Source organism: Scomber scombrus, chromosome 19 (assembly GCF_963691925.1).
Source record: "Scomber scombrus chromosome 19, fScoSco1.1, whole genome shotgun sequence".
In the NCBI taxonomy this organism is placed as follows: domain Eukaryota; kingdom Metazoa; phylum Chordata; class Actinopteri; order Scombriformes; family Scombridae; genus Scomber; species Scomber scombrus.
Window position 1 is genome coordinate 18,849,836 of NC_084988.1, and position 27,602 is coordinate 18,877,437.

The window sequence follows — 27,602 nt, forward strand, 5'->3', positions numbered from 1 at the left end:
TAAAATCCCTCACAGCTTTTTTCATTGTTGAAAACTATATCTTCCATTGTTATTGTCATTTTTATATTGTGTTTTAAGGCAATTTATTTTACTTTAGCTTTTGAGGCTGCAGAAATGTAAATATATTATTTTATTCAATTTTACATCATGTGTTCTGTGCTTTTTGTATTTGTACAGTTTTACATGTGTATTTATTGTCATTTAAAATGATCTAAATGTATTTTTAACTTATCTTAACTTATCACTTTGGTCAACATGTGTTGCTTTAAAATGTGCTCTGTAAATAAAATTGAATGGACTTTAAACATGGTTGGATTTCAATGAACCAAAATATAAGTAAATGAGTTATGAAATCAAATAAATGTCATTGTTACATTAATTTGTTTTAGAAAAGAAGCCAAAAAGGTAAAAATAACAACTTCTAAGTAAAAATAAATACACCATCTTCAAGTTTTTCTGTATATACACGCACCAGTCAAATATTTGGACACACCTTCCCATGCTTGTATATAACACAATAAAGACAAGGGCAGGCATATGTGTATAAACATACTGTACATTCACAATATTATATAACTGTGGACTACGTATTGTGCTTATTTTGAGAAATTTGTTTCCCTACATTTCAATGGGAAATATTGGACATGTGATTTTACATGTCAGCTATTGTTGATAGAATAAGATTGAACATACAGATATGTGTTGCATAGCTTTTAAACTACCCAGCAATACAGGAAGTAGTCAGCCCAGGTTCATGGAACACATACGTCATGAAAAACAGCTTATATACTCACTGAATGAATATTTTTATTTTTCACATAATGTTTTTTGGTAAAAAATGTACTGCACAACAAATCTTACACCTGTATATGTTATATTACATATTTTTTCACTGTGGTATTACTACTGTATCTTTACCTAGGAAAAAGATTTAAATTACCCTGGTAATAAAATTGAGGATTTCGTAGTCATGAATCCTGCAACTCCTTCCTCCTTCAAATCAGTATGCTGGTTCACAATCACACCTATTTATTCATGTGAATGACCAGAAGTACAGGGATGTCAAAAACAACTCATGGTCATCTTTAATACTTTTAATACAAGCCAGTAAACATCTGACATCAGGATGAATGAGTTTCAGAAAACGTCACTATTTTGAAAATAGTGTATAGACTCATATTGTAAGATTATAACTTCAGGAAATGATGGATACTAAGAGCAGACATTTGTTGTATTGGATGCATGTTGTCTTTCTAAGTTAATATATCAAGTACACTTGAGTGGAGGCGTAGCTGTATTGGTAAATCCAAAAGGCAAATACTGTAAAAGGCTTTCATTTAGACCCAGGCGAAATTGTCCAGTTATCCATAGGTGAAGCCCATCTGTGAGGAGGACAGGAGTCCCTTTTCTCAGGAGTTGCTACTGAGGTGCTCTTGAGCAAAACACTTCACCCTGCACTGCTTAATGTACAGCAGCAGAGGACAGTGGTGAAAGGGACATGATATGTTTCCTCTCCACTGTGAAGCAGATCGCTGCCGAGACACTGCAAATATGTTCAGAAAACCTACAGTATCATTCATAAATAAAAGTGTTAAAAACATTTTACTCCATGTATTGCAGAGGAGCAAAGGAAAACTGCCAAAACTGTCAATAAGAAGAGGCTGGCAGATTAAAGCGGTAGTACACATGGTACACAAGATGCAGGGGACTGATACATGTGATGGGTGCATTCTGTAAAATATATCTGGTAATATGTGTCAATATCACTAGCAATACTGTAAATAACAATGTTAGTTTTAGTGTCACAAATGTTGCCATGCAAGCCCTATTGAAGTATAGTATGTGTTATATGTGGATATTTTATAAACCCTCACATGCATAGTAATTCTTACTCTTTATATTAGTGTAGTGTAGTGTAATCTGTATTATCTGCATCATCTCAAGAACTAGAGTGTGAACTGTTAGTGATTCTTAATGAAATGGACCTTGAACACAGTCACTTTGTTAGCTTGTTAGAGTTGATGGAAATGTTATTCCTCAGTATTTTCATAAATGAAGATAGATGTAGTATTTTGTTTGGTAACCATTGGCAGACCACACGATAATCATCAATTTCAGTTTATAAGTACACTTCATATTTTAAATATCCCCTTTCCACAGCACTCATTTTGGCTTCTTCCAATAGGAAACTAATTACTACTAACATTAACTATAGCTCAGTTATATGTCATACTGTATGTAGTCTACTGTATGTTTCCCAGTGTGACGGTGAGCCTGCATACAGATAAATGGAATTCATCCATCATTCATTTCATTATTTACACCTGTGCTTTTCCTATGGTGACATAGAAAAATGCCTTTTGCAGAAAAGGGCCTATTGTACTTTTTTAGGGGTACAAAATTTGCTGATACGAAGATATTTCAGGGTTTTTTCCTCTTCTACAAATCATGCAACTGAAATTGAAATAAAAGTGCATTTTTGGATTCAAAATAAAAGCATAAACAGACACAAGTTTAGCAGATTCATTATCACGTGCCTTCCAATGAGATGAAAACAATCACTTTGCTTTATTACATAAGCTGCTGGGAGAAAATATTGTTGTGTTAGTGAAATGTGTTTTCAAAAGGAAATATTGCATCAGGATGATATTAACAAATAGAAAAAAAGATTTTTTTATATAATCTATATACTGTCTCATACACTGGGACAAACTACTCTAACGTAATGGAACCTGTGAGAGGTAAAAGCTTTACTTATGGATTTTAATTAATGAAGAAATCTACAATCTACAATGATGAAATGAGTGCATTAAATTTACTTGGACATCACTTTGGTGAATATATAAGTATGCAGTATACATATATCAAAAAACATACAAAAGCAGTGAGAGCTGAGCAAAAGGCTGAAGGATGTTTTGTGTGTTTTTTTTCCTGTTGACTGAGCTGCAGTCGTCCAAGTGGAGGAATCTTTTTTCTGGCTCCTGCACACATGGCTGGAGGGAAGAGAGAGGACGAACAGTCTTTAGCGTTTTAGCACACAATTTCATGATGGTTTCAGAGAAGAGGCCAGCCAAGCATTTCAAGTGGGGGAGCAGCGAGAGGGCAGCATTGTAGAGGAGAGCAGGTAGTGTAATGATCAGGTAGACAAGATGACATCAAGCGTCCTCAGGGATGGCCAGGCACAGAGAGCTGACATCCTTCCAGAGAAAAAGAACCACTGAAACAGGACGAGACAAAACCAACAAACAAGAGAGCCATTAGCCTCAGGCAGACTTGTTATTACTGTACAGCAGCAGAAAGGCAGACACATGCAGGAGCTGAGACAAAGAGATTTAAACGCTGTGGATAAATAATAGAAGATGACACTCTGAGTATGATTTGTTTGTTAGCTTTTGCAACAAAACAAGATTTTTTTTTTTAAAGAAATCTGAGTGGTGCTGACTGACATTTATTAAAGAGCTACCATTTACATTTCAAATACACTTCCTACAACTCCCAAGAGTTGGGAGCCTTAAGAAGAATAGACTTATGGGAATTGTAGGATGTGAAAAAGTGTACACAGTAAATAAAATGTATTCTTATGTAACATTTGTATGCTTATGATATAACATGACAATAAATATAAGATTATATGACAATAATAGCATTATGTATTTTATGATCTTACACTGTAAATTAATAACTTCGTCAGGAGTGAAAATTAAATTAATTAACTATTAAAAATAAAGATCATTTATCATCTTAAAGACAAACATGGACTATATTTCTATCAATCTGAGCTGCACGTGTCATTTCTAACAACTATTTGGTTGAAGTAGTTTGCATATTGCACTCTCCTTAATTTCAGGATGCACACACACACCGTTCACCAAGACACCATTATGATAACCAGATGTGAAACAGCTGTACATCTTTCACCTATATGAAAATAAAATCAGCTCCCACACACTGTCGACACTTGTACACCGATGTCCAGAGATCATTTTCTTGTACCTGTCGTTCACCTATGAAAAGGCCGTGAACTGAAGTGCTTTGTGAAAAATGTTATGTTGTGTTAAGGGACTGATCATAAAGTATGATCCCATGTTAAGAGTTATTGAACACCATATGGGCATTTACAACTATACCACAATGTAATGTCACCTCATATTGCTTGATGTTTGTGGGGTTTTTTTTCATAATTTTTGCTCTATACTTTAAAAAAGTTAAATCACACTCACTATATGATAACCCATTCAATTACATTTGCTAAAAACTAAATCTATATACTTTAAATATTAAGTCAAAATGTACATACAGTACAGTACAACATATTTTGTCCCACAAAATATGCAAATAACTTAGTAGTATGCAGGCTGCTATTAGAGGAAGCACCCATGTGTAATCTGTTCACATACCAGCTGTAAATTTTGCCCTTCAGTGTGAATGTTTTATGCAAAATAATGTTGTAGCTATGAGCGATAATATCATTTCAATTAACCTTTTATGTAAGATATTACATTTCATATTTGTACTTGGGTTACATGCATTTTAAAAAATATATAATTTATAATTTCCCCACTTGAGAATAACTACGGGCTGCTAAGAGTACATCTAAATAACTTTCTGTGGCTTAAAAAAAGCCCAAGGATTGAAGAAGCAGATGTTTGATGGAGACATTGCTGGTTTGATTCTGCTCTGCTTAGCAACGTCTATGTAGGGAAACTAAATAAAACCTTAAGCAAGACACTTAAAAACCTAAGTGTCCCACTTCTGCATTAACTTATTTTTTGTGCTTAGTCAACAATTCTGGGTAAATAAGTGTTTAAGGATCTAAATGATTTTCCGAGTAGATAATAATTTTTTTTTAAAAAACAAGAACTATATTTAATTGATGTTTTGTTTTTTTTGTTTTTAATGAAGGGTGAGACAAAAAAATATGATTAATGACTGTGACCAACTAGTTTGGAAAATAAATTCAAAAGCTATCTAGCAAGAAAAAGCACTCAAAATGGGTCTTCATATGAAATAATTCATATGGATATATGTATTTTGTTGTCAAAGGCAAGTAGGAATTCACGCTATACAAGGTAAATGCATCCGAAATGATGTGGCAGAAATAACAATTAATTAAGCACAGAAATAGATTACTATTCATTACCTTTGTTAAACATACATTACTATTAATACAAAAGTGTGCACACAATAATAGTATGATGTTAACTTGATATATAACATTTGGTATATTTTTGATTTCTCCTATTTTATTTTCAAAGCTCTGCATGTAATATATTAGCTTCATCAGTCTGACTGACATCACTTCAGCATATAGCATGTAGATTTTTAAAGCAGTGGGGGAAGGGGGGGAATTAAAATTTTTCATCTCTTTTACACTGTTCAGCAAAAGAAAAAGAAAAAGTTTTGACTTAATATTCTGAATTGCAGCATGTGCTATGTGCTTGTATCTGTTAGGATCAATACATTCAGAATATGAAGTAGCTTTGTAATATGTTTATGTGGATTCATCTAAATAATGGCAGACTATCAGACGGCCTACTGGATAAAAGCACCCTAAAGTGGGGGACAAACAGACAGGTAAAAATGCTGCATTGATATGCAGCTTCTGTTCACATTTCCATCGTTGAGTTGTGAAGCCATTTAAAAGTTTCTGTCTCCGCGTACAGCACTCAGAGTGCTGGGAAACTTTTGATTAGAAGATGCTTCTCTTGATTGTTAACATGAAAATAAGCTGAATAAATGAGATCCTGGCATAAATGGACATCAGGAAATACTTGATATAGATTGCAGCTATTTGTCTACATTTCAGGTGTAAGACCATATGTTTGATTATTATAATTATTTCTTTTACCACACATAATAGTGTGACACATTTTGGACTAGAATAGCCTCAGACTAAAGTGTTTCTACAGCATCAAAACTTTATTGAAGAAATAAAAAAACATTATGGGTTTAAATAACTTGCCTAACAAGCTCAAACACATAACAATAATTACATTTCACAACTGCATTTGATACTAAAACTGCCACAGTGAAGCAAGATATGTCTAGTGTATTCTGCTTCATTGGAGATCACATTAATGATACATTAAGGACAATACATCAGCTTGTATCTTATAATTCCAAGATATCTGTTATTTCTGAAACTCCACTGTGTTCAGGAGTGAAGAATACTACATTTTGCTACTTAAAACATACACCTGAATACAAATTTAAAAGATCATTTCAGGACATTTTCATCAAAAAAAAAAAAAAAAGATTTCATCTTATCACAGCAATTGGCTGCCAAGGGCAACTAGACAGAAAGATTGGCAGGGAAATTTGCCTCATGAGTAACTGGGTGACAAAGCTAAAGTGAGCCGTGGCTGAGTCACAACCATACTCTCTAACAGCTTTGTTTACCTACCCTTACTGCTGCCACAATTAATGCAGCAGAGAAGTGGACGAACCAGGTACCCTTGGAACCAAGCGCCCCGTCCAAGTACGCTATCTGCTTTGTCCTGCCATGCATTTTGTGATCTGCATTGATCTGCTGCTGTGTTTTTTAATTGTTGTTACAAAAGAGAGCAGCTATGCTAAAATATTGCCACTCAAAACATCACAGAGGACAGCAGCACTCACAGAACCCTGACCTAAAATCTAATTCTGTTTTAAACCCTGAAAAGGTGAAATTAGCTGGAAATTCTTGCTTTTTTTCAAATCTCATGCAAGGTGACACAACATAGATAATTAATGTATTTTTGTATATATGATTTATTCATTCATATATAAAGATAAACTTGCCAAATCATTCTGACTAGTATATTTATTAATGTACTTTAGGAGTTATATTTGGAACAAAATTACAAGATGAAAGTTTATGTGCCTATAAGGTGAAACACCAACTGAAGATTCAAATTAGAAGTCATTGTAAACACAATTAAATGAGTTTTAAAAAGTGGCTGCACCTATAACATAAATGATTTTAGAATTTAGTTAGAAATAAATCAAAAGAAGATACACTAGATTAGAAGCAGCTGATCAGTTTGTGGCATTATGGTCTTGACTATTTGTGCAACAAGAAATGACGCCACCATCCTCTCATTGATGAAAGGGGAAATAATCTGAGTGCACCTCATCAATTACTGACTTCAGCTAATAAATACTCAACATGACCACAGACTTGCTGTTTGAAAACTGTCTCAAGAGTTCAAAACATTTCAGCTAGTTAACCAGCTTTGGCTTGATTTTCCAGTCTGCTTACAATTTGATGCAAGAAGAAGGCATAATAAGAAGTATATGATCTATTCAGTGGTGTTATTTCATCGTAAAAGAGCAAACCCTAGTCTGTCAGTAGCAATACAGGTTTGAGTTACAAATTAACACTTTTACTCTTCTGAAGCATTCTGTAACCTTGCTTTGTGAAAGGTGTTATATTAAATGAATTTAACTTATTTACTTGTGTCATACTGTGTTATACTATGTGCAGGTTTTTTTTCTCTGTTGTTTGATAGCCTTGGTTCAGTGGCTGGAAAGCTAAAAGAACATTGTTTCATTCAGGTGACAGACAGGAATATAAAAGGATAACTTTGGCTGCTTCAGGTAATTGAAAAGCAGTGTGCTATACAGCAAAACTCCTGTAATATCATGTAAATTTCTTACATACATGCAACAAGAAGTTGTGCCAGGGTCTTTTCCCACAGTGAGTATAGTTTCCTGTGTCTGATTATAATCTTACCAGAAACTTAGTCAAGTAAATGAACTTCTACACATTATACTGTGAAACTCAAAGAATAACTTCTACACTGTAATCCTATTACAGAACGTTGAATTCTCCAGCTCTCCATTTTAACAAGCTGTCAGATTATGGTCAGCATCCCATAAAAGCCCATATTCTGTTTTTGGCGCCCTATTAGCATCATTTCGTCCATCAAGCGACATTAATTGTGAATGAATGCAAACTCCTGCAGAAGAATACGGTCTTCAAGAGGCCTGTCACATACTTTCTCCACTTGGGAGGACCTTTAACCTACTTAGCTGAGGAACCGCACCGTTTCAAGTAGCGCAGCTGAAAGATATGCACCTGCCCGCTTTTTACTCTCACACTGCTTGCCGATTTAAGAGGAGAGAAAGCATTTGATCTAAATGGTACTACACGGACCGCAGGTGTAGAATTTCCTCCACAAATATTCGCACAAATTCACCCAATGTGCCCAACATAATACAGATGTGGTTTGAATTCTAAGTTTGGAGTGAAGAATACAGATCATCTGTGGTGTTGCAAGACTGCTGGTTTCAGTTTCTAGTATTCGACATTTTAAATGAGGTTTCGTTATAGCTCCGCGGGATACTGAGAAGATTTATTATATTTTGTGCGTAAAAACTTCCGAATGAATCTTTTAATGACTTGTACGAAAACAAAGTTTATATTCCCAATAAATTGATTGGTTTTTCTTAAAAATATTACTGAAATATTTCACTTTCTTTTCCTTTACTTTTAACAATTTGTAATTTAAGAACTTCACATATTGACTACCATTCAGATGTAGTATAAACATCACTTTGGACGTGACCAGCCCAGTATCAGAGCAGTTCGTGAAAAAGTCTCAAATTGAATCTATCAATTTGTGTACATTGACACAAATGTTCCACTTTTTTTCGTGATACTCAGCAGGACTTTCAAAGAGCCTGTCAAGTGGCTCAGTTCAGATGGCGTCTATTTAAGGTGACACATTTCCATATTCGGAGGTGGCGTGTTGTGTGGATGGATAGATCCTAACTTGTAAAAAGTGAACTTAGTGGACTCTGCTGCAGGAGACCGTTGCTCGCTTCCCGCCTCCAACCACGCCTCAAGTGATCATTTGAACCCAAACCATGATCTTTCCCTAACCCTAACCAAGTGGATTTGTGCGTAAATCTAACCAGACGTTAACAACAGAGTTGTCACACCACACAACGTCATTTAAAAAAAGAAAGAAAAAGGGGTTTAAACGTGGTGCAGGCAAGAAAGATACTTCCAGTTGAAATGCATTAGTTTGTAAGTCGTGCTGAGTGTCACAAAAAAAGGTAAAATTCGTGTCCATGTTTCTCCATTAATTTATTGATAAAAAAAAGACAGTCCTGAAGGACGTTGTTTAGTGCGCAAGCAATATTTGAAAGGCTTTTCCACACAAAAGGTGGCCTTTATAAGTCTACCTCTTCCTTAGGAACCATCCCCAAGATGCATCATGATGTTTTCAATGAAAGGCTTCATGGATCAAAATAATATATTGATATCACAAGAGGAGAATGAGAGAGGCAGAGACAAAGGACTAAGAGTCCGTGCGTAAATTACGCACGACCTGCATAATGTAACCTGGACAGATTTACCATATACCTTAAACATTGTAAGTTTTATGGTAGCAGTTTACTGGGAATTATCAACGATTCTTCAACGAGGCCCAAAGAGAAAAATTAAGAGAACAATGGCAACCTGTTAGCATTTTTTGTGTTTGTTTAAATTCCTCTCACGTTTTAACAAGAAGAGTTAAGAGTTGAGTTAGAGATTTAAGGGCTGTAAGACTAAATAAATCCCCATGTTTTTTGCACTCTGTGCTCGGCCGGTTTGTGGTTGAGGTGGCAGGTCAGGACCCCGGCCCTTCAGCCATCTCTCCACATCTCTCAGGGTATTGAACTAGCAACGAAGTGATGGAGGAAAGCACTTCAGTAACCAGGCGCTTTGGTCCATCTGCTGCGCTGTGCTGAGCTGAGGGGGATGATGATATCGGGAAAAGGTTGTCAATATGATGTAAGGTACACAAATGGATTGTTCTTGTCCTGTTTAACTACATTGAAATAGCCCAATGGACGCTTGCACCTAATATATTGGAAATGTTGTTTAAATGTCCTTACAAAGACCGCACTGTTTATTTGAACACGACGACTCTGCGTCTTTTTATTAATGCACACAATTTACAAGGCTTGATCACGGATAGCAAAGAAATGCTTGACACACATCAAACTTAATAAAAAATAATTGGACGCTTGATTGTCATTCTTTTATTAAAGGCGTCTATTTTTATATTCAATTAAGTCATTTTACAGAGCTTGCGATATAAGTAAAATTATCTATAAAGTTTGACAATTATATTAGGTGGGCTACAGAGAGTCAAAGAGGACAATTTCAAAAGCGTGTATTTACAAAAGCAAACCAGTTACAATGCAAACAAGCCCTCCGTCCCCGTGCGTAATTCTCGGAATAAAATACATATTATTCCTCACCATGCTGCCACCAATGTTACACTGTTATTCACCTTGGGACGGCAAAGGTCAGTGTAGGCTAATATAAATGAATAGGCTGTATTGAAAGCTATTTATCAGCATGCACGCAACACGCTTGTTGTATCCTACAAACACACAGAAACAAACTCTATTCAGTAACATAACTACAGCTGCACAAAGGCTTGCCAATTAAAATGATTGTCTTTATAAAAAAGCGTCAGATGTATTAACAAACCTTCACTGGGCCTTCCTCACAGCTCCTTGGCGCGTCCGTGTATCCTTCTCCTGCAGCCTTAGCCACATCATATTCACTCACTGGATGTAAAAGTTGACTTAGATTTGGCAACTATATTAATGTGGACTATTGCTCTCTTAAGCGTTGCATGCAGCCAACCAGCTCCAGATTTTTATGGGATCCTAATGTGCAGGGTCTGTGGACGAGGGTCCTGCTCTCTGACTCAGTAATCCACAAGGTTGAGAGGTTTGCCTCATTTACATAATGTTAGAGGTCTGGGCCGAGGCCTACCTTTCTTCTCGCCCTGAAAAGACACCATGTTGCCGCTGGCAAAAGAGTGGAAAAGGCGCACAGAAGTCTGGATAAGTACAACAATATTTTGCCGGTAAGAATGACTACTCTACTTTAAGATAATACATGATTTTCTCAGTTTTGATTCTTTGATAGGGATATTTGTATGGGATTTGTATGTTTTATTTACACCACAGCCTTCCTGAATAATATTATTAAATGTCCTTCTTCACTGTCTTTCTGACAACTCAAGCTGACTTTGGAACACATTGACGCGCAATGTTTTGTTTTCCACAACAACAATAAAATCCAACCACTTCACATTAAATCCGCTGCCGAGTCCAGGCATCTGATGGGGGGCTTTGGGGGAGGTGGGGGGTTGGAGAAGGAGAAATTCGGCTGCTGAAAAATGCATAAGAACAATGATTTATTACAATCAGGCTATCAACTCAACCGGAGATTGGTGTTCTTGATATGTCGCTATAATTGATGGCTGACCATGTCACATCTTCATTTGCTCAATTAGGATAGGTAGCTACTTGCTGCCATGCCATGCTAAATTACATTAGTGGCTTCGCGCAGACGAGTGTTTTCCTTCCTCCAATGAAGGAAGATGAAAACACATTTCACGTCTGGAAAATAAGCTCCGGGCAGAACACCTGCTCCGTTTGTTGTCTGCTGTAAACTGGTGATATTGATGGAAAACATAAATCAGCCCCAAGCCATCATTATAACGGCTTATGAAAAGCGTGATAGAAGGTAGACTTATAAATAGACCATCTCTATAATTTAACGCTAATGAGCTATACGGCTAATAATGCGTTATAGAGCCACGTGTAAGGCTATACTGGGAAGCTACATTAACTAGTTTTTATCAGTGCATTTTGTAGAAGCTCTTTTGTCTTTTGACCCCCTCTATTGTGACTCTCTTCCTCTGATTCTTCCCCTGGCGCCAGTCAGTTTGCACAGAGATTACAATGTCAGGTCAAGACTGCAAAGTGTCATTAATGCATGTTGACTTGAGGGTTTTGGGGCTTTACAATATTGTCTCTAAATTGCATTAAGTCTAATAAAACCTGTGTGAGAAATGTGTAAATGCATTGTGGGTTTTTGTTTTGTTTTGTTGTTGTTGTTTTTCCAGCTGAATTATTTTGAGTTATGAAAATGAGTTTTAGCAAGTCTAATCTCTAAATTCTGTACACACGCCTTGCCTTCATGATCATGAATGTGTGCTGGTGATATACTCACAGATTGGATTCCTAATGCCGTTTCCCTTTCAGCATTTTGTCATTTTGAGCTTATTTGGACTTGTCCCTCTCTGGTGAGGCAAAAAATGATGCTTAAGAAGCATAAATGAGCTGGTCATACAACTTCATTGTGCCTCTTTGATGATACTCTGTGGCCCTTATGTTTGTTCAAAGTGCTCTCAAAGTTTCTAGAAAGAGTGGAATTCCCTACTGACGCAAAATAGTACTCATATGTGGTCAGATCAGCTGATGTGCTGCACATAATGGGCTTTTCTCACCTGTATATAGTTGTCTGAAAGGAGAGAATCATAAAAACGTGGCGTCGTTTTATTCATGTATAGTTAATATAAAGCAAAGTGTATTTTCATGAATTATTTCACTAAAATGTCAATGACTATTGTTTGCTGGTTTAGGAGTTTTGCTCCGCCCCCTGTGTTTGTCGTAAACCTGGCTCCTGGCTCCAATAAACCCGGGCTAAGAGCGCCCTGGGCTCGCCTCCTTCTCCAAGGCGATCAATAGGATCTCAGGCGCACTACAAGCACTCTCTTACGTAGACATCCACCAAGGAGAGAGCCGGTACAACAACACGGTTGATCTGCTCAAACACAAAAATCTACCTGCTTTCTGAATCATGTCGTTGAGCCCAAAGCATACAACGCCTTTTTCAGTGACAGATATTTTGAGTCCAATCGAGGAGACCTACAAGAAGTTTAGTAGCATGGACGGCTCAGGAAACCTAACCTCTCCACTGGGAGCCTACCGACAGCCTCAGGTGTCTCAGACCGGCATGCAACAGCACTCCATGGGCCACAACGCCACGGTGGCCACTACTTACCACATGCCGCACACCGTCTCCCAGTTCTCCCACAGCGCAATGGGGGGATACTGCAATGGAAGCATTGGCAACATGGGAGACCTCCCGTCGTACCAGGAAAGCATGCGGAATAGTGCAGCAGCAACAGGGTGGTACAGCGCCAACCCCGATCCAAGATACTCCACAAGTAAGTTTTTTATTCCATTTATACACACTTTTCTGATTTTTTTTCTTTTCCATGGTAAATATAAATAATTATTAACATTCAGGAACAAGGGAGAAAAAAACGCACAGGACTAAAACTGTATCGCTTTTGAAAAAATATTTTATTGACGTCAGGAGACTACTGATAAACAATGAATGCAAATATTGTACAGTATTATAGAAAACATTTAATTTAAAATGACTGCTTATGGTTAAACCGAAAAGGAGATCATTATTTCAAGTCTGGCTCGAGTTTTTTAATCTTTGGCATGAGTAACTACTCAAGGCAAGATATTATTATCATTATTATTATTATTATTATTATTATTATTATTATTATTATTATTATTGTTGTTGTTATTATTATTATTATAATAATTATTATCATTATTATTATTTTAAATACTGGACAAAAGCTGATGCTTGCCAACTTCAATAATTAACGTATATCATTTAAACACATTTCAATTAAGACTATTTCAGGCGAAACAGTGTTCTCCTCTTCTGTTTATTGAACGCACGTATATGTATGTATATTTTTAAGTTTCTAGATTCATGGGACCTTCCACAGGTATGAACATGAGCGGCATGGGGAGTCTCACAGGAATGGCGGACGCCACCAAATCCATGCCAGTTCTCCACGCTGCGCCCAGGAGGAAACGGCGCGTCCTGTTCTCGCAGGCTCAGGTCTACGAGCTGGAGAGGAGGTTTAAGCAGCAGAAATACCTGTCGGCGCCGGAGAGGGAACACCTGGCCAGCATGATCCACCTGACGCCGACCCAAGTGAAGATCTGGTTTCAGAACCACCGGTACAAGATGAAGCGCCAGGCCAAGGACAAGGCAGCGCAGCAGATGCAGCAGCAGCAGCAACAGGACGGTAACCTGTGCCAACAGCAGGCGCAGTCCCCGAGGCGCGTAGCCGTGCCAGTTTTGGTGAAGGACGGTAAACCGTGCCAGAACGGCTCCAACACGCCGACACCGAACCAGCAACAGGTACAACAGAGTCAACAACAAAGCCAACAACAGAACGGAGCCGGAGTCGTGCTCGCATCCTCGACCAGCAGCCTCGCCCAGCATCAAAGCCAGCAGGTGAACGCTTTGGAGCTGGAGGAGATGTCACCCAGCCCCCCCTCACTGCACAGCCAGCTCAACATGGCCCAGATAGACACATCTGCTGTAGATTACACCAGTAACATGGTCAGCTCAAACCTCCTCTACGGCAGAACGTGGTAGGACCTAATACAGTACTGTCACTTTCCACTTTTTCTATGTGAACCTGCGGATGAGCCCATGCAAGAGCAAAACATATATATAGATAGATATATGTATACATATCTATATATATATAGATATGTATATATATGAAAATGCTGAAAATGAGGGCCCTTTGGTGTTGGAGGGGACAAAGCGCACAGAGGCGCACCAGCTGATCAGGGCACATTTTCTTGACATCTCTGAGAGGGGAGTCTATTTTTGAACATTACAGAAATGGCTGCCCTTGAAAGCAATTATGTCGTTTCTGGACCTTTTGTAATCCATGTTTTGGACCTTCCTCATGATGTTTTAAACGTAGTCTATGTTGTTGAAACAAAAAGGAATGCTGCTTCACTTGAGTTCGGACTGAGGGGAGAGGTGGGATCAGGTTTGAAGTACACTAAGCCACCACTCCTTATTTGCGGTGATAACCTGGTATTTTATCATATTAATATTGTAAACTAATGTATTCATTTAGACTTATTAAATAAAGTAGGGACTTGTACATTTGGCTAACACACAAGAATGCGTTTAACTGTATAATAATCGTTATTGCGTCCACTTTTATGTTTCTTTATTCTTTTGTAAGTTAAAAAGGAACAAATGCGTGATGGCTGCTGTATATGTTTCAAAACCAAGTGAACGTTAACAATAAATAACTTGAAGTGTGAGAGCTATTCCTAAAGAAGTAATTTTTTAAAAGGAATCTGTTTTGAAGTGCATTTTCATTATGTTGTGATTGAGACCAAATTGAGCTGGAAAGCAAGGTCGATGAGGGAGCCAGCATTGTTCAGGTGACATTTTGGAGGGCTGCCTTTCATGAAGGATGTCTGCAAGACTCTAAGACCGGGAATTCACCCTTTGAAAAATCACTAACACCTTTCCGGCAGGTTTAATATTGACATTAATTTATACATTCATATATGAACATATCTAACTTTTAACAAACTTTTCAAACATATCAATTCAGCCCCTTTTAATAGGCCCAGGATTTCGTTTTGCCGCAATGTAAATTTGGTCAATTTTATTGTGACTGCGAGGTTCTAATTACTGTGAATTATTGGAACTAATTATTGTAATGCGAAGAAATATACAGTCTAAAGGAATATATCATTTAAAGCAATGAAATGCATTGTCCGCATTATTTTTTTGCTGTTTTAAAGTTTGTTACCCTGGCATTGTAAGGTATTATTATTATTATTATTATTATTATTATTATTATTATTATTATTATGCTGAAAATGTCTCTCTCGTTTTTCTAAATGTACAGTGTAGATCGAAGGTTTCTAATATTTAACATTCTAACATTTTTTAAATCAAATGCAAATCATAAAAAATATGTGTGTTATTTCTAACTCTTACCTAAAACTAAAATTAAAAAAAGTTCCAGATCGTCAGTTCAGATTCATGGGTCGTCAGTAAAACTGAATTGGAGTGATAATAAGGCTCTATGGCTGCCTGTTATATATTATTTGAGAATAATTTTAGGGATTTGCAGTGTTTTGTGGTATTAAAATGAGAATATTCATTTTTTATCTAAATGAATTCCTATATGTCAGATTCTTTAAAGAACAATATTTCAGTAGGCCTGCTTCAAAAGTAAATCCCCTTTAAATAACCTATGTCCTGTTATCATTTCTGCTCCAGTCATTGTTTGACAAACTATATCACAATAATAATCTAAAAATATGCAAAGAATTGTTCTAGATTCAGTACAAATATTGCAAGTGTTGCAATATTTCTATTTGCTGTTATTTTTTATTTTAATAAGGTTTTTTTTTCTGGACCAGGCACTGTAAGATAATATTCAAAATACCCAGTAGCACATTGTCACACTTTCTTTTTCATGCTCTCTCTCTCTCTCTCTCTCTCTCTCTCTGTCTCTCTCTCTCTCTCTCTCTCTCTCTCTGTCTCTCTCTCTCTCTCTCTCTCTCTCACACACACACACACACACACCCATACACACACGAGTCTCATTCTGATCAATCTCTTTAAAAGATGAATGATTTGTGCAAACAAACTCCAAAGTGTTTAAGGTCATCACTTAGCATCAGTGTCTGCTCCTCTTTGCTTCTGTCCTCCAAAACCTTTTTTACACCAGCAGCGGCTGATAATAGGATCTAACGTTTCATTTCCTGTGGTCATTTAAACACGTTTGAAAATTACTTCTCAATCCCCTTCCTGATGACACCCTGTGATGATGATGATGGCTATCAGTGTGTCTCAATGGAGTCCTTGGAGAGCCTCCATTTCCAACCCCTTCACATACCTGGCAGCTGTATGTATATGTGCTATCATCCCTACACTCGAAGGAAGCATCAGAGCCAATATGCACCTGACATTTGGAATTGAGCACAACAACTCCATCAGAAGGGAGTTTGATAAGAGCATTAAAAAGAGAAATGCATTCCACGATATACACTTTTATGATGCAAGATGCCGCTGATAGATTTTGTGTCTAAATTGAGGGCATGAATGAGCTGTCAACAAAGCTTTTGATGGTGGACCACGTGAAATGAAAGTGGAGGTGAAGCCATTCTTTTCTCTTTTCAATAGCCATAGTTATGGCGCACTAATAGGCTATGCTTGGTAATCACTGGCTATTGTGCCTGTTGCTTCTTTCAGTTTATTGGGGGGCACCTCTCTTTGTAGGGATATATGAGACTGGCTGGGCACTGTAATTGGTGTTGGCATCATCATCATCATCATCACCATTTCTGTCTGGAAAGTTTTGGGGCTGCAGCTGCTACAGTGTTACTTCCACATAGGTGCATAGTTTCAGAACCAGCTTAGAGGTTGTCTGTGTTAACAGCATCCACACACACACACACACACACACACACACACACACCCACACACACACACATGCATATACAAACACACACAGATAGCTGCATGAATGTTCATGTCAATGCACACCTAGCACACATTCACATACGCAAACAAAGCAATGTAATAAGTTGTACATTATATATAAAATTGCCTCTATTACACAAAGCATAGCTTTCCATCAGGGCTGGACAGAGTCTATCAGTATTCAATGCCATATATATTGTTTGTATAAAGCCTGGAGAAGAGGATAGTCTATTTCACTGATGCAAAGAATTTTTTAGACTATTCTTCTCAGGTAATTGCAGGTTGCAATGCATAATGTGAATGTAGAAGGAAGCCTTGCTTCAATCTCTGCAACCCCCCCCCCCCCCCCCCACCCCCCACCCCCCAACTCCCTTCCTCCCCATTATTCTACTTAATATGTCAGAAGGTCTGATCGCAGAGAAACCTTTTCAAGTCCTATTGATGTGTTCCTCAATTGACCATGGCGACCTAGCAACCTAGAGAGCGCTAATTGGCGAGGGCTTAACATTATTGGCAGCATAGTTTACACAGAAACATAGGCCAAACATATAATCCTCATCATACACAGCTCTGTTTTTTAGTGTTCCTGGCACAATAGGAGAAGAAATTGGTTTCTTGTTATTGGGTTTTACTCAAAAAGAAAGCTAAAAGCAGAGTCTGACCTAGTTTCTGAGTGGAATATAGTGGATGAAGATTTGTCATGAAAATGTGAAAATACAAAAATGTGGCACTAGTTATGTAAAAAGATATTTCAGTTATGATATATGACAACATAAATGTGAGAATAAAGATAGATATCATTAATTTATATTAGGTCAGCACTAATATCCAAAGTTTACTCTCACAAATTCAAGCAAGTGTGCAAAAAATTCAAGAAGGTTGTAAGAGTGTTGTGTCCCATTTTCTCTTTTCCTTCCTTCTCCTCTCTTCGGCCAGCGATAGTCCCCAGATCTTGCCCCAAGTGAAATGATTAAGAGAGGCCAGCACTGCTTTTCATTTCACCGTGCGAATGAATGCACTGAATTGGCAAGTTCTGAGAGACACAGAGAGAAATTTTTAATTAGTGTAATACCCTCGTAATCTGCCATGGAGAGACAATCTTTCTCTCCTCTACGACAAACCTGTGCCTGCTGAATTTGTTTGGTTTCCACAGAATGAGTCACTGCAATAAGTCTGCAAGTCTTTGCCCCCAGGATGCAAAAAGTTCTCCAATTCTAGTCATTTTCAAATGGAAAAATTGCCTGCAAATAATCATCTTCCTACAGAGTGGGAAAAAAACACATTTCAAGAAGGTCATAGGACTCTGAAAGCAATTCTCACTCTAATAGATTTCCATGAAATTAAATACATGAAACCACATTTTTACCGTTGCCTTTGGTTTGGCGTTAAAATGAACTGAAATGCACACACATGCACACACACACACACACACACACACACACACACACACACACACACACACACACACACACACACACACACACACACACACACACACACACACACACACACACAGAGAATTAGATGCTATTCCAGGGCTTGTACTAGCTAATTCCATTGCTTACTATGAATACCATTTTAGCAATATGAGGCATTGCAGGGCCAAAGCAATCTTTTGAAGACTATTCACTACCATTCGTACTAGAAGGGGGCAGAGGATGAAGGATGAAGGACCAGGTTAGGAGTGTGTGTGGAAGGGGAGTGTGTGTGTGTGTGTGGGGGGGGGGAAGCATCCCTTATTAGAAAACCATGTCACATTCTCTCCTGCGCCGGCCGGACTCGCTGCGCTGCCAGTAATCCCCCCTCCAAGTCCCCCTATGCATGGTATTCAGTTCGCTCATAAGTAGTTAGAGAAACTGTTTTCAGTTGCCACTAATAACTACTGACCTCCAGTGACACAGGCCAACAATAGGTTTGTCAGGCCTGAAACGCACAACCAAAGAAGCTGATTAGGAACTCAAGAGGTTTGAAGCAAGAATCAATGGCTGCTCTGTCCTGCCACGGTGCTTCCAGCATGGCGCTGATGATTGTGGGACCTCCATTAGTTATGCCTCATTAAGTCCCACAAACTCTTCTTCAGGAAAATTAGTTTAGCCTATTTTAAAATCTATTATGGCTGTGCAGCCCCTACTGAGGTGCCACTGTGTTTAGACTCCATGACAGAAGAGGAAGAAGACACAGGCCTGCTTTAGTGTGTAATACATTTCATATTATAAAATAAAAACATACTATTAACTTCTATTTGTATAACCTTTTCTTCCTACTGCACCTTAACACAAAAATAAGTATTTTCATTTATTTAAAAAAAAAATTACCATAAAACATCATGGCTGCAAGGAATTGAATGTCACTCTATCAATTGCATTTCAAGAATTCTAAAGAATGTGCTATTATGTGCAAAATGACATATTTTTGTCACCATAAAAATGAAAGAGCATTTGTCTGACAGTTTTGTAAAATTTACATTATTCTGCAGAGTTAATAAATCTGACCTTACATGTCTACTATCAAAACAGTGAAACAAAATGGGGCAGAGGCTTAACTAAAATGGCTATAGACTGTAACCATCAGTAGCCAATCATTTTCATTACATGAAGGACAAACTTCTCTACAAGAGATTTGTAAGCCATTCATAATACTTGGAATGGATTTCAGTGTGCCTGAAACAACCGAAAAGGAACTTATACGACATTAAAATACTTTTAACTGGCATCTCAAAATATGTAAAGAGGTGAGGTGAAAATGAGTAAGAAATTGAGGTATTGTATTCAGAAATATGAAAACATTAACACATTTACAGGACAAAAGAGTTCATCTCTGTCCTTCACAACACTCCTCTTTACTTTTGAACCAGCAAGCAGTTTTCTTCCAGCTCACCGTTGCCACGGTAATGGCCAGCTGCCAGTCTGAGGATTACTGGTTAATAGGGCCAGGGCTGGAGAGCAGTTCAATGAAGGTAGGCAATGGATAAGATCAGTGTGTGTTGGCTGGGGCATAGTTATCTACGTGTGTGTGTGTGTATGTGTGTGTGTGTGTGTGTGTGTGTGTGTGTGTGTGTGTGTGTGTGTGTGTGTGTGTGTGTGTGTGTGTGTGTGTGTGTGTGTGTGTGTGTGTGTGTGTGTGTGTGTGTGACCGTGTGCCCTTTTTGTGTGTTTGTTACTTTTTTAAAACTTGTTTTTTACTGTTTTATTTCTTGTATAGACACATTTGAATTTTATTTAATTTGTGTTTCGATGTACAGGAAATGTAATTTGAGACAAATAGGTGTGCATTCTGCATACACACATACACATACATAAAAACACACAGGGACTTAGAGATCATACAGGTAAAAAAAAAATTCAAGGACAAAGCTTTAAAAAAAAAAAAAAACCCTCAAAACTAGTTAATGGGGGGCAATGAACAGCCAAACACACACACACACACACACACACACACACACACACACACACGCACGCACACACACACGCACGCACAAAGACAAATCGACATGAATGGCAAAAGACAACAGAAACAACCACCACTCAATAGCTACGTCTGTCAAATTAAGCCCAGAAGGACATAATCGTTTCTTCAAATATAACATTCGGTAATCTGCCCCCTCCAAAACACGCAGGAGTCTCAATATAACTGTCCCAGAGGGCCACGGGGCCAAAGAGGACCACCCACTTTCTTTTCAATTATCATCTTGCAGCAACCTGTCTCCTCTCCAGCATTCAGCAGGAGACACTGGCTGCTCTCCAGAGGGAATTACAATTAGACTGCTGTTTGTCCCTCGAATAAACTTCCAGACTGTAGCTGACAATCTCAACTCTGTAGAGCATGTGACCCCAAGGACAAACAGGATTACGTCCCAAATCCCATGTTCCTTTACTCTCCCCTCGCTTCCTCTTGAGATGCTCTGGTCAGGGGTCTCAGGGCGGAGGCAGAGATGGGAGAGCTGGGAACACTGCGGAAGTCTCTTTGAATTCTGCTAATACACAAATGATTTGAGGTATTTGGAGGTAAAAGAGACTTCAATGTATTTTATTGTGATAATAGTACAAAGTTTGTTTGGTTTTTTAGACAAATACATCTGATTGACAAGAGTCATGACACTGTTAACACAGTAGTTGGTAAACGCTTCAAGTAAAGGCGTGGACTGCCCGGGTTAGATGAAACATATTTTGCCTAAGTTTAGGCTGAGGTTTTTTTCTTTTTATAGAAATATTTATATATTTGTGATGAGATATGGTTAGGGTTACACTGTTGAATTCCCTTTGAATTCAGAAGGGAAAAAAAACACAATTTATATATATAAGTGTTGTCATAACCATTCACTCCAGTTTCTAAATTTCCTATAAAATACAATTTCTCATGTCTTATTTTGTAAGAAAAGAGATGACTTTATTTTTCAAAATATTATTACAAAGGTTTGTTCTCCTTATCTGATAAGAGCTAACAAAAGCTCACCTTGGCTGAATGAACATACTTGTACGAGTACAAAAGAACTTGGAAAAATTGAGTGCTAGTGGATATGAAGGATTATAATGCTGCAGTTAAAGATATTTCTTCAGTCTGATCTCCAACAACTACAATAAGTCAAGAATATTGTTTAGAACTATTGACTGAGTTGTTGGTGTCTCTCAGAACTCTGACAAGTATGTTTTTTCCTGATCTTTGAAACCAGTTTTTAATTCATTTTAAAGACAAGATCAATTCAATTAGATCAACGTTCAACAGAAGTCAACCCTTTGTGAGATCTTCTAAGTCTAGGAGATTAGTAGCACCTACCCCAAGCCCCTCTATTAGCTACCTTTGCTCCTTCAACCAAAATTCCCTTGAAACGCTGCTGAAAATCACCACCACATGAAGTCCTCTGCTCCTTGGATATTTTACCAACTTCATTTTTGAAAGGGATTCTCTCAACCATTGGCCTTCACATTTTGTCTATTGTTAACAGCTCCCTGTGCTCCAGGTCTTTCCCCCTCAATTTTAAAACTGCTTTGATCTCTCCCCTCTTTAAAAAAAAACAAACCTAGACTCCACAGTTCACAGTTCTCAACAACAGACCCATCACCAAACTCCCATTTCTTTCCAAAGTTGTTGAAAAAGTTGTAGTCCACCAGCTAATCACTCATCTCAGCAGCAACAAGCTCTTTGGACAATTTCAATCAGCTGCCCCCCTGAGGGTGAGTAATGATCTTCTGTTGGCTGCTAATTCAGGTAACTGCTCAATCTTGGTTCTGCTGGACTTGAGCTCTGCCTTCAACACCACTGATAAAATTGTCCTCTTAAACCATCTGGAGGACTGTTAAAGCATCTCTGGTGCGGCCCTCAGTAGTTCACCTCACATTTAACTTCTCTATTTGTATAGGTGATTCTGTGTCCTACTTACTATGGTGTCCCCCAGGGCTCAATTTTAGGTCCCATCATTTTCTCCCTTTATCTTTTCCCTCTGGGTGAAACCATACACAGCATTAGCATTCAATTCCATCTCTATGCTGGAGACACACAACTTTATCTGCCAATCAAATCAAAACCAAATCAAAAAAAGCTTGTCCAAATCTGTTTTTATCAGTTACAGAATATTGCCAAAATCAAATCATTCTTCTACTGAGAAGGTTAAGAGTTTTTCGCATTGTGTCTTGACTAGTGCAACTGCCTCTTACAAGAGTCTCTCCATTGCCTCCAACTCATAGAAAATGCTACAGCTCAGCTTTTAAGTGGTTCCAAAAATGTGACGATGTTACACCTATTTTAGCCTCTCTACATTGACAACATGTGTATTTTAGAATTTATTTTAAAATACTTAATTTCTGAGGCCTTGTCTGGTTTGGCACCTTTTTATATGTCCAAGCTGCTCTCCCCTAATGACCAAATGCACTCCCTGAGATCCTCAGACAAAACTCTGTTATCTGTTCCAAAGTCAGGGTAACAAACTAAAAGTGACTTTGCATTTACTGTTAGAGGCTCAAGACTTTTGAACACTCTGCCCGAGGAGTTAAGGCATGCTGAATCAGTGCCATATTTTAAATGACTCCTTGAAATAAACTGCTTTTACTGTAATTCTTGATTGTGATTATTTTATTTCTGAGTTTTTGTTTTTTTCTTTTCTTTTTGTTTGTTTGTTTGTTGTTCTTACATGCATATTTGTTAATGTCCCAAAGTTGTCTTTTTTCCCTATGACCTTCATGACTTTAGCCTATTTTATGTACAGCACTTTGTAACACTGTTTTGTAGAAAAGTGCCATATAAATAAAGTTATCATTATTATGCTATGGTTAATACTCCAGGCCCTAATGTGACAAAAAAAACTTTCCAGTAAGATCTGGCTCAAATTAAACACTTAAATCATTAATGTCATTTTTGATTATCTTAAATATATTTGGTTACAAAGTGAAATATTGTATTCTCATCTAAATAATTAACAACACTACCTCTTACCAGAAAAGTTTTTTTTTGTTGTTTTTTTAAATCAGAAATTGGATACATTTTAAGCAAATGACTCTACTTAATGATAATGTTTGGATCTGTGTGATTTTCAGTCATCTGTGTTAGTTATAATAGTGAAGACAAGGGGGGTCTCCCTCTGATCTAAGCAGGCCAACATTAGTCTATTATTTCCTTGTAACTTGTATCATCTGTGTATTATCTGTCCGTTAAAACCTCATCAGTGCAAATAACAATCAAACTAAGAATTTGTCTCAGGCTCACCAATTAGGGCTCAATCCACATGGGACAAAGGCTCTGTTTCAGATGGGAGTCATACTGGCCAGTGGATCTGGAGTGTTTATTTGCCCCTCTGTAGCCAGCTGGTCATACGAAGGCACAGAAAGGGTACATTGACTCCACCCCACAGGGGGTAGTGGCACAGCAAAAGGGAAATGGGACTCTTTTTCAACTCCCCTCTCCACAATGCAGCACACCCAATCAAAGACCCCCAGACCCCTTTGTGGGGGTGGTGAGTGGACAAGGGAGGGAGGAAGAGGGGCGGGTGAAGGAGGGAGTGAGGGTGGTGAGTTTGGGCTGCCAACCCCTCCTCCCACCGCTGTCCTGTCTGTGCGGCCAGCCACACTTCAGAGCTAATTAGCGGTCAGATCCACTGGCCCCTAATCAGCAGGACATGTTAAAACTGCCCTAATCAGGCCTAATCCTGGCTTTGTGTCACACACACACACACACACACCCTTCCCCTGTCTACTTACTCTGTCTGCTGTATTGATTAAGGCATCATTTGAGGATTTGGTGGTCAATACACAGTGACCTACGGTGGGCTATAGGCCCACCCTGGACAACATGATGTTATTGAATTAAACTTAAAGGTAAAGCTTCTATAGGTTGTATATTTGACTATTACCCCAGCGACAATGAAATATTTTTGAAATCAGTCATGTCAAACTAGCTAGAGAAAGAAAAAGTCATGTTTAAATTAAAGACTATTAATAAAATAACTAGAAATAACTGATCAACATTCAAGCAAAGCATCTAAAAGAGTATTATAGCATTTGAATGACTACTAAATAAGATAAGTTGAACGACTGTAGCTCAACACAAGTCAAATCTGCTGCTTTATGAGATTTATCTGTTAGATTATGAGTTATTAATAATATATTCTGCCTGATATTATTAATTAGTGTAGAGCAGCTTTTGTAAATAAGTTAATATGTCATTTCCTGTTTTCTAACATCATGTTGAGCTGATGTGTTATTTATTGTTAACAAATTAAAGTCAACTTTTTATAATGAATATCGGACTTTTCACTGGATGTGGATTCAAGCAGTAACAAACAGCACGGGGCATACAATTTCCTCAATACATTTATTCTTTTTTAAATAACAATTGTGTGCAGGAACTTTTTCCTTCTTGAACTACATTATCTACCACCTCTCATGCCTTTTGAAGTTTTTGAGTGTGCTGTAGTGCCACTGACCTGATAAAACTATAGGTAAAAGTAGCCTGTTTTGCTATCATATTACTCCGAATGTTATGTCATCCCAATGCTACTTATATAATGTATTTAATGAATTACCGAACTAGCAATTTTGCTGCATACGAAGCGTTGTAATTTATCACTTATTGCCGTCTTTACTGCCATTTACTGGTCTATAGTGGTAATGAGGACTGAATACACAGACACTCAAAGATGGGTGTGAATAATTTTACCTACAGTGTGCAAATTATGTGGTCATTCATGTGTAATTAGCCTGTTTCCAGACCCAATAGGATGTAAATACCACTAAGAGTAAAATAAAGCATATTGTTGAGTTTTTATTCAATCTGTCGTTTGTACAGCCTTTTCTCCTCATGCTGATGTCACCACCACTGACATCAATGCGGTCCACCTGCACCTAAATGGTGGCAGTGCTATTTACTTGATTCGGTCGATTCAGAGACTACTTAGAAACTTCAGGAGGAAAAATGAGGTCGTCAACATTGACAGTATGGATGAATTTTAATCCAAGTGCTGAACTGTGGAGAATGGATTAGGTAATTACCATACTTTTCAACGATATAAGGCCATAAATTAAAATCTCCAACAACTTCTCAAGTGACAACTCATCTAATCAGGGGTACAATCATGGAGAGGCCTTGCTGTTTACTGATTGCTCTAATCAAAAATGGCTTCTTCAAACACAGCTAATTGGTCAGTTTACTCACGGAACGGGGAGGCAAATGTAGAGGGGCTACTGTCGTGATTTGAAGGACCCAAATATCTCCCATTTGCATTGAGTGCCACCAGAATACACTTGACTCCCACAAGTTATCAGCAAACCAGACAATTATTCATCAGGCACAAATTGGCACATCAAAGTCAAATCAGAGAATTACCGTCAGGAAGACCCCAAAGCAAGGGCTGAGAGAGGAAAGGTGGCCTTTGATTGACCGCATTGCCCTTCACTCAATCTACCAGCCATACTGTCTGTACTTTCTAGAAAGGTTCAAACTTGCTTTGTGAGTGAAACCGAAACAACATATGAAGTCAAAAAGAAGAACAGGAGACGGAAGATCAAGGTTCATATGTTCAGACACCAAGGTGATTCTTTCTTTTCTGTTGTGAACAACACAAATTAAAAGTATTTTTTCACCTTTATGAATCTCTTTTGGAGTTTTTAGTTTAAGAGGAGGACATTACCTGGCTGTTTGATGACGGTTCCAGTTATGTTTTGAGGTGTACACACACCCAAATTATCATTTTGATTCCTTTTTTAGGTTTATATACATTAGTTTAAATTTCTACTGGACAATGCAATAGAACAATGTTTTTCAGGTAAACAAATAAACACTTTTACACTGCTGTCCAAAAACTTCAAAACATATACAGTACATTCAATAATCCAATTTTACAGTGAATGTTAATAGACATTACACCAACAAAAAAGATGCATTACTTACTTTTTAAAGAATCACATGCTTTATAATGTGAAATAACTTGCTGTTTCATCAGGTCCTGGTTCTTTTCACACTTATATTCACTCTGGGCTACTGAGACTTTCCTCTGGACATGTGGGATAGCCATTAAAGGCATAGGAGAGTATCACTCATATCAGTCTGAAGTTTTCCAACAAGGAATATCATCTGGCAGACACATGCTTTATCATCTTCAAGCTGTCTTTGGCCAAATCTCTGGCAGGGTACCAGTTCTAATTTAAATTGCTAAATCACAAATATTCATCATTTCTTTGTACAACACTGGATTTACAGGTTCCTCTATTGCCACTGAACACATGAAATATAAGATATGTGTGGAACAGTCCTTGTCAGACGCATTGGGGAAAACACAATAAGAGACTAATATTTTATAGTATGTAGAGTGTGTAAATCTATTAACTGCGTATTGGTCACAGCCGCTTACATGTTACAGTGACTAATGTTAAACTGAAGTGGCATGTGAACATAGCAGCCTGAGAAAATTATAAGAAAGCCGCAGTGAAGAAGAGCATACAGAGAATTTAATGTCCAATGATAAGGTCAGGATGACAAGGTAACACTATTACTGTTAGTGATATTACACTGCAATACACAGATATGGCAGCAATATAGAATAGGACCCGTAATGCAGCAATGACCATTATGAGGATAACAGCAATGTAGCAGTGTTGGTGGAAATAAAGTAAACTGTGCGGTATGTATATACAGTATATTATGCAGTGGAGTTGAGTTGCCTGGGAGACGGTTACAGCAGTGAGGGGCAGTGTTAGGGAAGGTGACAGCTCTGGGGGAAAAAAAAGCTTAGTCTCAAAACTCCTGCTGTATTTTATTTGAACAGCTGGTATTAAGTATTAGCAGTATTAACTGACAAATGTGAAGAGAAAAAGGAGAGCAAACAGGGATGCAAAAAGTATCAAAAGGGAAAGCAATCTCATTTCGACCTGCGTGGTAAGCTTTAAATCTGTGATCAGCATATCAATGTATAGCTGTGTTAAGATTGAACTTAACAAATGAACGAAATGGTTAGTGCTTTATTTTATTTCAAAATAGGATG

General features: G+C 37.8%; 1 protein-coding gene across 2 annotated transcripts; it reads left to right on the forward strand.

Annotated features, from left to right (window-relative positions):
- Nucleotides 1-12,640: 12,640 nt before the first annotated feature.
- Nucleotides 12,641-14,260, forward strand: nkx2.4a (NK2 homeobox 4a). 2 transcript variants are annotated; one of them, XM_062440583.1, is made up of 3 exons: nt 12,641-13,010; nt 13,572-14,020; nt 14,102-14,260. In XM_062440583.1, the coding sequence occupies exons 1-3, from the start codon at nt 12,641-12,643 to the stop codon at nt 14,258-14,260; spliced, it is 978 nt and encodes a 325-aa protein (XP_062296567.1). The 2 variants fall into 2 exon arrangements, with proteins under 2 accessions (XP_062296567.1, XP_062296566.1); XM_062440582.1 differs by having other exon boundaries at nt 13,572-14,260.
- Nucleotides 14,261-27,602: the final 13,342 nt, after the last annotated feature.

What these genes read in the sequence shown, in the direction of transcription:
- nkx2.4a (XM_062440582.1), top strand. Translation starts at nt 12,641, where the DNA reads ATGTCGTTGAGCCCAAAGCATACAACGCCTTTTTCAGTGACAGATATT. An exon ending in CGATCCAAGATACTCCACAA is followed by an intron (nt 13,011 to 13,571) that starts GTAAGTTTTTTA and finishes TATATTTTTAAG; the next exon opens with TTTCTAGATTCATGGGACCT.